Raw genomic sequence first — 10,178 nt, forward strand, 5'->3', positions numbered from 1 at the left:
TGGTTTTGATAGCCACGTGTAACAAAAATTTACAGTGTTTGAGTAACATTAATATATGTGATTATTCAATATAATGTGATTTCATTAAATCTTGTACCATTCTCAAAAGATATGGTTTCAACTCCTGATGCTTTTGCCAATTTACAGCTTAAAATTGCTTTTAAACGACAGATGCACATTTCACATTTTAATACAATACCATATAGTGACACATCTGATAGAATTTGCACAGAGAAAGCTTTTAATGTTTTTCTATGTTTTAATACACTTCAAATGATTTTTCTTTAATGACAGGGTCATTCGCTTTTAGAAGTTTAAAGTAAACCATTCTTTTCTATTACAATTCAGACATTTTAAGATTTCTCAAGGTTGTCAGATTTTTTCAATCATAAGAACAATGTTTCTAGATACATGTGTGAGGTCCATGTGTGTAATCTTTCTTAATACCCATCATTCCCAAAGCAGAGAAACCTTTTTTGTTTTCCTTCTTTTCCCTTCATGACAATCATAAACTGTAACAATTATATGGTATACAATGTGTATATTGTACATAGACAATATGCATATGTACATTATACCTAATGCACTTTAATATATTATTTTATATTACCATTTGCTTAAAGGCCATTTCATAGAATGGGAGAACTGACACAATGACATTTTTTTCTTAAGCTAGGTTGACCGAATTCTGTAGTACATTACTGCACAAGTATGGCTTTAAACAAAAGTTACAAGTCACAGGTTCTTAGATTCTGCATCATGTTGTGGGACATATTCCAAATGAAAAATGGAGGGGAAGGTGCGTGACATCATGCTTCATGGTATGGCATATATGCATCAATCATTCTTACATATAACTATGTGGTGAATGGTACATTTAAGACCTGAACTACGTAATGTACAGTAATTATAAAAAGTTATATATTATGCCACAGTACTAAAAATAAAATGTATTCTTCTCAAATAGTGAAAATAAGATATCCTTCAGGTTTTTTTTATGTCACATTACGTTTTCCCGTTTGACCATGCCTTTTTTTCCATTGTAAATGAAATAATGTCCAATAATTTATTAAAGAATAATGACAGAGCATGGGCAATTTCCTGGCCATTAAGGCCCAAAAGAGGTGATAAGACGATTGTTTTGTCATTAATTGCAGAAATATACTTTTGATGCGTTCAATACATGGTCAAAATATAAAAATAAAAGACAAATAAATATAAATATCTTCTCAGTTATTGAAAAATCAAATGCCCAACTGTATCTTATTACGAATATGGCCTTGGATATCCGGAACTGCTGCATCTTGAAAACGCACAGCAATTAACCGGGCATCACGGGCGGCCCCACCAAGCTGTGAGGCGGAAGCTGTGACTACCCGGGGCCAGGAAGACACAGAGGGTTTGGGGGGTCTCCGCTACGGAGGGCTTCCATCACCCCTACCCGCTGCTCTCCCAGACCCGCGCGCAGTCTCCCGTCGCGGCTCGCCCCCTCCGGCTCCTCGCCCTCCGCGCATCCTGGGAGACCGTGACCTGTCCAGGCGAGAAGGAAAGAAATGGAACTGCGTCCCTTTTCCCTCATCGCTAAAGGATGCCGCCCTTCTCCCGACACACTGATGGGCTCACGTGTTCTCTGATGGGGGAAGCAGGCACTTACGAGCGAACTGAATCTGAGGCGAGGCGGAGGGCGGGACGTCTTTCGAAATTGCGCTCTGGGCGCATCCGCAGCAGTCGCCCCGCCGCGCTCCTAATGTCTCCTTGAACCGAACGACACGCAGGGAAACTTAAGATTCCGGGGGAGAACGGGGGTGGGGATGACCCCAACCCAGTCACCGGGCGACGGGCGATTGGGCTGGGGTGCCAAGAGGGGTCTGGGGCAGCTGGTGGCAGTCTCGGCCACACCGGCCGCTGCGTCCCACCCGCAGCCCCAGCCCGTTCTGTCCGCGTGTCCTCGAGGGTCCCCGGGGCTCAGATGAGCGGGAAGTGGCCGTCGCCGTTGTCGGACTCCTCGGCGGCACCGCCGCCTCGCGGGTGGCCGAGCACCGACACGGGCAGCACGATGTCCCCGGGGCGTGGCTGCTGCAGCCGCATGGACTCCTCGTAGGTCGGCAGGGTCTTGACCTCCTCGTAGCTGGGCAGCTGCAGGAAGGCCGGCGGGACTACGCGCAGCTCGTGCTCCGAGGCGCAGAAGGGGGCTGCGCGCCCGCCACCGCCCCGGTCCCGGCCCCCGCCGCCACTGTCCAGCAGCGAGTCCTGGGAGCCGGCGGCCGCCTCGTCGCGCAGGAGCGCGGGCGAGTCGTCGTCGTCGTCGGGCGGCCCCGCGGCCCCCGGCGGCCCCGGCCGCGCCTGCCCGGGCCGCGCCTGCCCTCGCGGGTACCGGCGTGGGCTGGGGCAGATGATGCGCTGCAGGAGGTAGCCGATGGCGAAGAGCACCAGAAGGATGAGCAGCCCGGAGAGCTTGCGAACGAACCAGCCCACGCTGTCGAGGAAGGCGTGCAGCGACGGCTTGCAGCAGCGCACGGCCGTGGCGTTGGCCGCGTCGCAGCAGCGCTCCCGCTCCCCGCACCCCAGCTCCGCGCAGCCCCCGCCGCCCCGCGAGGGCGCCACCAGCGCCAGCAGCAGCAGCGGCAGCATGGGCGGCGGCGCCGGCGCCCCCGACAGGCCCTCGGCTGTGACCCCGGGTGCCCACATGGCCCGCGCAGACCGTCGCTGATGGCCGGGCTGGGGCTTGGGCTCCGTCCGTCCGCGCGCTCCGCTCGGGTCCCGCCGCCGCCGCCGCCCGCGCCGCCTCCGCCTGCGGCCGGCGCAGTCCCCGCTCGGCCACGCTCGGGCGGAAGGAGGAGCCCGAGGCGGGCGAGGCCGCGGGAGGCGGCCGCCTGAGCCTCTGACCTTGACCCCGCGCGCCCGGCCGCCCGGGTCAGGCGCGGGGCGTCCAGAGCCGCCCGAGAGGGCGGAGGCAGCCTGCGCGAGCATCTTGGTCCCGGCCGGCCGCGCCCTTCCAAGCCCCCTGTCACCCCTCGGGGCTGGAAGGGTTAACGCTCCGCGCGGGCTCGGGAGCCCCCATCCTGATTAATTCAGCCGTCGCGCTCTGCCCGCCACACGGGCGGGGGCTCTAGCTAGCGTAGGTGTCTCCGTTTTAAGTGATTGGATTTCCTCAGGAATGTCATTTAAATTGTCTTGCGACTGGGATTCGCTTACCATCCTTCTTGTGATCTTTCTGATTAAAAATAGATGATGGCTGTTAATGGCGGGCGCAGCCAAAGCTTGGCGGGTGGGGACGGCCGGATGGTTCGCTTTCAGGCAGATGCAGGGGGCTGGGAAGCCGACACCCCCAGGAGATCTCCAGAACAGACAGAGAATTCCCCGGAGAAGCCGAGGTCACGGCACCACGGAAGCAGCCCCAGAGGGGCAGGGGATCCCTGTGCCAAAGTGACTTGAATTGGCCAAAGAGAGGAGAGGAGGCGCATATTTCCCCAGCAGCTTACCTGACGAGCCCCCACTGCACCCGAGGCCCAGAGCGGGAATTCGGGTTTCGGGATACACGGAGGCCTCCGTGAAGCGGCAAAGGGGAGTCGTAAGTGGTGAGCAACGTTCCTGAGCATCGATCTGCGACCAAAGGGTCTTTTTCGAGGTCATTCTTGTTTGCAAAGTTTACCTTTAAAAGGAGTCTGTGCTTCCACTTAGCACATGGGGCAGAGTCTGTTTCCTTGAAGTCAGCACTCCCTGGGGAAGCCCCTCAGCGCGTCCCGGAGGAGGACGGAGGGCGGCCGCTCCCGCGCTGGCTGACCCGGCACACCTGCTGGGCGGTAGCCTTAGGCGACCCCTTGGAGGCAGCACCTCGGAGGCGCCAGGACCCTCGCTTTTATCGAGGCAGACTCAGACAGACAATCGTCTTTTTAGGATTGGGATTCATTCATCCCTCACCCCTTAAACATTAGGGCCCCTGTAGAGAAACCCAATGGGAAATTTCATAGTCATTGAGGGGAAAAGTAAAAGCAAAGGAAAAACAGAGTCAGGCAAGAGTCAACTGTGGGTCAGATAAAAGCAAAGAGTGAGTCATACTGTATCTCCTCCCCAATAGCCTTATGGACCAAGGTGAGGGCTGGTGACTTGATTAGACAGGTCTTTGCTCTGCCTAACTGAAGAGATTTTAAATAGTTCTGCTGCTGGGAACATCTTAGTTTGCCTCACTCTCCAGAACAATCCCTGCTCCTCCTGGAGAAGCTCCTGAGTGTCACTCACACAAGATGCTTCGCGGGAAGCTTGGCTGAGGACTGTGCGGGCTCGCCCAGAGCCGCCGGCCCCCTGCGCGCTGTGCTCTGCGGGAGGCGTCGACCCCACTAAACTGTGTGACGCCTGCTTAACGAGGGCTCTCAAACTGCGGTAACGTGACGGCGTGGAAATGATTCGTTTTAAAACAATGAAAATTGTATGATTCTTTTATTCACTCGTTCTTTTGCCAAATTTACATTGAACATTTTCTATATTCAAGGAACTCTGCTAGATGCTCACCATTATAGAGGAAAAAATGACTCCCTCCCAGCGTGGAGTCAGCCCAGGTCTGCACTGCGGCTGCTAGTGAACGGAGTACAGGAGCAGTTCCGCAGAAGGGGACACATGGCAGCTTCTTCTCTGATCATGACGTGCTCCTCCTTTCCCAAAGGAAGGATAAAGTTAATGAGTTTCAAACGATCTCTAGGATGAAGGCACTTCATAACTTGAGATGGACTTTGAGTTTGAAGTGAACAAAAACCCTCTTTGGGTTTTTCTGATCTGATCTTTTGGGATTTCTTCTAGCAGTAGCAGGAGCAGTGGCCAAAGTTACCGGGAGTTGTGCGGGTGCTGATCCACAGGCGAAAGGGCCCTGCTCACTGTGGTTCTGAAATTACTAAACAAATGGCATTTAAATTGTTTAATTTCTGTCTGCCTTTAAGGAGTTAGAATTTGTTTGCAGAATATTAGGCTACGGTAGAAGAACAAGATAGATGTTACATAAAAAAAAAAACCATTGGCAGAGTTTTTTTATATGAAAACAAAAGGATGAGGTCTGCAAAATGAGTATGGAATGGATTTTTATTTGATTTGTTTTCTTTCCAAATTGCTGGCCCCAAAGCGTCATGCATTGAAGACCCCGTGCAGAAGCTGGCGCCTCTTTGTGTCTTCTCGGGTCTCCCAGCCTCACTCAGTTCACTTGTGTTTGCAATGTGATTTATTCTGTGCAACCTTTTCAAGGAAAGAAAAGAAACCCTGTCGCTTTAAAAGCCCCAGAAAAGATGTGCTCTTCATTGCTCAGCACCCTTATTCTTTATATTTAACACACAAATGAGTGGGATAAACTTAGCTCCCAGAAAGTCATAAATTCAGCCACTTAGTGAGGAAGATGGAATTTAATCATTCATCCCATAGAATAATTGAAAGATAAGGGAAGATGACAATGTAAAAATTTTTTAAAAACCTTATTTTGTTGAAAATTGGCACCAAAATTGTGTGTAAATCAGTGTGTGCAAGAGGAAAAAAAAAACAGATGAAGGGGGATTGGGACCAACTTTTATCCAGAAAGCGTGGTCTCTTGGAGTACAGCTTGATAAATATTAAGAACATTAACTGCTTTATGTTGCTGTAGTGCTTGGATAATATTTTTTGAAAATTTGTCTTCCTCATTTATTTACATTCATAATGACTGCCAAATTAGCCACACTTTAACTTTTCAGAAGAAAAGGAAGTAAACTGATTGCAACCCCTCGGGCTGCCGAGTTACCTGTGCTTCGGGAGCGTCCGATGACCTGAGGAACCCTGGGTGCGCCCCTCGTGCAGCTTTCTGTTCTAGCACAGAAACGGTTTACCTGGTCCAGGGGGATCTTCCCCCGATGTCTGCCCACTGCGAGCCTTCAAGTTTGGGGAGCAAGACGTGGCCCTTTTCATGTCCCATCTTCAAAGTGCCTAAACCTGGAAACTTGTAAACCATCCAGTCCATAAAACCCCTCATTTGGGGGTGCAGCATATTTCCTAACTACTAACTTGTTATTAAAATTGATTTATTAACATCCTCACCTTTTGGTTTCCCTTCATTTGCAGGATGTCCTCCCTGAGTGACAGTAAATTAAGGATTTTACTGTAAATAGCATATATTTGCATGAATGTGCCTACCTAGAAATGATTTGTGATCTGAAATAATCTGCTTTGAAGTTCTTTTCAGATCATATTTCTTTCATCACTCATTTGATAAATATTTAATGAGGGCCCACTCTGAGCTAAGCATTCTGCTCTGTTGTGGGGGTTACTGTGAAATTTAATTGTTCCCTGTTCTCAAGGAGCTTGTTGCGAGAGGGAAGAGGGAACAACAGAGACTAATCAGTCAAATTAATAAGTCACTAACCGCAAACAGTGAGCAGTGCCTGTGAAGGAGAAGCACCTGGCGCGCTGCGTCTTTACGGTGGATGTGATCTAGACTGGGGTGGGCTGGGGGTCAGCTGGAAAGACCTCCCAAAGAAAGAGCTCCTTAACAAAGGACAAAGCGAAGAGGACCCGTGCGCTCCCAGCAGAGGAAAGGTCACAGGGCCAAGTTCCTGAGGTGGGAAGACCCTTCACATGTCACCTCTTATGCTTGGGGCAGAAGTGGTGAATTTCTTCCTCAGCCGTCGAGCCTCTCTCCTGGGTTAGTTTAGCTGCGTAGAGCAAAGCTACACCCCTCCCCACCCCCCCCACCCCCGGTTCTGTGCCGGCATCTGTAACAGCTTGTAGAATGATAGTTAGCTCTGCAGTCCTGCTCAGTGTCCTCTTGGACACCAGGAAACTTCCAGAAATGTCTCCTGTTCTGTCTACCTCCACACCCCCGACCTGGAGGAGAGTTTGGATTTCCTGTCAAGTCTTAGGAGCTGGCAGCTTGCCAACAAAAGGCTTCTTCAAGCCAAACGCTTGAAGGAGAAAAGTCAAAGTGAAATGGTTTGTATCTTTCATTCAAATTAGATGCACAAGGAAATAGAATCTTTCTCCCGTGCTTGAAGTTGGAAACAGAAGGTTGAGGATTTTCAGGCTCTTATGAAAATAAGAACCTCTGCATTTGCACTTGACCTTTCAGCTTTTAAATCACTGCCACACACACTGCTTTGATTTCTTCTCACCCTGCTCCTGTGAGAGGGGCTGAAGTTATAATTATCCTTGTTTCCGGGTGAAGAGAGGTTAGGACATCCGAGTCATGGAGTAAATTAGTGGCAGTGCTGAAACTGAGACGCAAGGCTCGTGAATCCAAGTCTAGAGGAGAGGCCGGCAGGCGTCTCCCGAGCTCACCCGGGCGGCCAGCTGGCCCGTGGGAGGCTCTGGGCTTCCCTCCGCCAGCTTCCGATGTGGTAAGAGGCCAGCTGTCAGAAGAGGACTGAGAGCTGAGCTGGACACTATTCTAGACCAGCAACCCGAGATCCTTCTGAGAAAATAAAGCTTTTCTTTCTCTCACTTTTGTGGCCACTTTTGGTAACCCATTAATAATATTTACATAATTTTTGTATGCAGTTCTGCAAACAAAAAAATTAATTCCCCTCCCTCATTACAGTACATTCTTTATACAAGAACTAAGCCATCGAATGCTCATCAATACCTAAGGGAATATGCTTGAGAAAATAAGGATATCTTGGGTTCTGAAACACAAAATTAATGTACAATATTAACTATCAATGACTTCACCTTCTATATTTAAATTTTGCTTATAACAATTTATCAGTTAATTTCACACGGCCAATTTTCTCTTTATTGCTGGGGATGTAAAAGTCACACCATAAATATTGTGAGACAGGCTTAGTGCAGCCTGGATGACCTGAAGTTAAGATTCCGGCTGTATCAGCTGAGTGAGTTCCTTTCTCATGCACGCCTTTTTAAATGGTCAGATTGTTGAAGTTAAAATATATTTGTCACTAGGCCGATGTACCAACCAAACGCTCACATTGGCAGAAAAATCAGAGTAGCATGAATTTATTTCATCTTATTTCATAAGTGAAACATTTTTAGTCTCCATTATTTTAACTTGAAACTCGTCATGGACTCTTGTCTTCCTTTTGTTACAGGGAACAATTGGTTGTGAACACCTCCTTCTGAATGTTCTCTGTGAACCGGGACGGGGTGTGAGGTGTCTGTTCTTGCTCAGCATCCTGCCCATGACTTTCTAGTTACTGGGCCACAGGACTATGGCGCTGACTCTGAGCTGGCCCTTGGGCCCTAGGCAGGGCTGTGGTCTGTCTACCCAGCATCCTGCTTCCAACGTTTTATGGCATGGAATAACTGCCTTAAAAGATTGTGACTATAGCCCAAATGTCCAAAATTTCCCTTAACAATTTTTGTTGTAGGTTTATCCAACTATTAATTCTCAAAGGACCTTTTGGGCATAGTCTCATCTTCCTTTTCATCTTTATTTCCCACCCCTTTCCTTCCTTCAGCCTTTGTTTCCATAAAGGACCGCCTGAGGCAGCTGCCAAGCCCCTGCCTTAGAGACGTGGTCCGTTCGCCTTGCCTATGCCCTCGATCAGGAGTTCTCCCTTCCCATCTCTGTGGGTCAAAACATATAAGATGCAGCTCCAATGTCGCCTCCTCCTCCAAATCGTATACTAGTTTGTCCCCAGATTCACCTTCCCCAGCTAGAGGTCATCTCCTTCTCTCTTCTTGGAGTCCCCTTAACACTGTCTCCCATTTGTGGCAAGTCTCGTTTTCTACCTCATATTTCGGGTGGTTATGTATATATCGTAATCTTAGGGTTTCTAGACATCAGCTCACGGTGGTAGTTTGTGTTTGTGCCTCTGCAGGTTTTCCATCTTTCTGTACTGGCACTCTTTTAACTGCTTTTTGGGAAGCCCGCCTGCAGCCTCACGTTATGTCCCCACCAACTGCACTTTTGTAGTCTCGATGTGACTCCCCACTGCCTGTCTGTGCTCTGTTAGAAATTCACGAGGCAAGACAGAATTGTCATACTCATACCGTTAGTACCTGGGCCAGTCTTGGGCATTGTTGCGTTTAGATCCATTTCTCAACCTTTTCTGCTCTGCTCTGTGTCCTAGGAGGGGCTGACCCTGGAGGCTGCATTTTCCTCTTGCCAGGATGCTGGCCACGTTTAGGCAGTGGGAGATTGGCGGCGGATGAAGGGTGAGGGGTTCAGCAGCTCTTCTGTGGCTCCTGCAGACAGGTCTGCTGTGGGAACCCCAGCCCTCAGGCTCCCAGAAAACGCCTTCCTCCTTCCCACGCCTGCTGATCCCAGGGCCGCTTCACCATCTCTTGGGGATTTCTTAGCACTTCCTGCATAACCAATTTTTTGTATTGAATTCTCTGTTTTAAATAAATACTCAGAATGGTTTGTTTCTCCGGTTGGACCTTGACTGGTGCCGTGCCCCTGAACCAGCAAAGATGACAAATGACGTGAGTCCTCTGATTCCACAGCTTGGAGGGAGTCGTATCCCATCTCTGTTGCCCAAAATTTGTCCCACCCATCTAACTGGAAAAGTTGGCCTCAATCGCTGGTGACAGTAGAGTGTTAGTACTGTTATGTGACCTCAGGCACTCAATCTCTGCATTTCCTCATCTGCAAAATAAAGGGGATAATAATCCCAGCCTCACGGAGCTGTCATGAGGGTCATGTGAATGAACACACATGAAGCACCTAGAATGCTGCTCTGTAAGTGTTAGTTATCATTCTTTAACCAAAAAGAGTGCATCCTCTTTTCCTGCCTGTTACTTTGATTCTGAAAACGGGGAGTACAAAGCTAATTTGTTTTAGGGTTATCGTGACTTTATTAGATTTGTAATTTATCTTCCTGAAGCTGGCAAAGACAAATGGAACCCATTAACTTTATAGAATTTAACATTTAGCCTGAGCTCTATCATTGGCAATGCTACCAGATTTAGCCACATAAGTTTGTTACTGCATTTGGAAAATGGTTGGAGGCATTAGATGTCCTATGAAATTCTCCCTTTTGAATGATTTCTTTTAGAATTCAGCCCAAAAAAGCCTTGTTTTCCTTATGGACTTGTTAAAGCTTTCTTCTTTTTCATCATGGTAATTATGTAAATGGCCGTGAATCCCCTTTTGCTTTGGTGGCTGGGAAGCTCAGAACTAAATTTAAAGTTTAGTTATAACATTTGTGCTGGTCCCTGCTTTTCACTCCATATTTATGTTTTTACTTTAGCGTGGCCTTGATTTAGTTTAT

The 10,178-nt window shown here is 48.7% G+C and overlaps 1 protein-coding gene across 1 annotated transcript; it reads right to left on the reverse strand.

Annotated features, from left to right (window-relative positions):
* Positions 1–218: 218 nt before the first annotated feature.
* C18H3orf80 (chromosome 18 C3orf80 homolog) lies at positions 219–3,107 on the reverse strand. The gene is made up of 2 exons (XM_070583010.1): positions 1,655–3,107; positions 219–1,530 (listed from the first exon to the last, which is right to left on the reverse strand). Exon 1 carries the CDS (start codon positions 2,968–2,970, stop codon positions 1,966–1,968), a length of 1,005 nt encoding a protein of 334 aa, XP_070439111.1. The 5' UTR covers positions 2,971–3,107; the 3' UTR covers positions 219–1,530; positions 1,655–1,965.
* Between the last annotated feature and the right edge of the window lie 7,071 nt (positions 3,108–10,178).

This window comes from Equus przewalskii, chromosome 18 (assembly GCF_037783145.1).
Source record: "Equus przewalskii isolate Varuska chromosome 18, EquPr2, whole genome shotgun sequence".
NCBI lineage: Eukaryota > Metazoa > Chordata > Mammalia > Perissodactyla > Equidae > Equus > Equus przewalskii.

Excerpts from the sequence above, each read along its gene's own strand:
- C18H3orf80 (XM_070583010.1), bottom strand. The coding sequence starts at position 2,970 with ATGCTCGCGCAGGCTGCCTCCGCCCTCTCGGGCGGCTCTGGACGCCCC.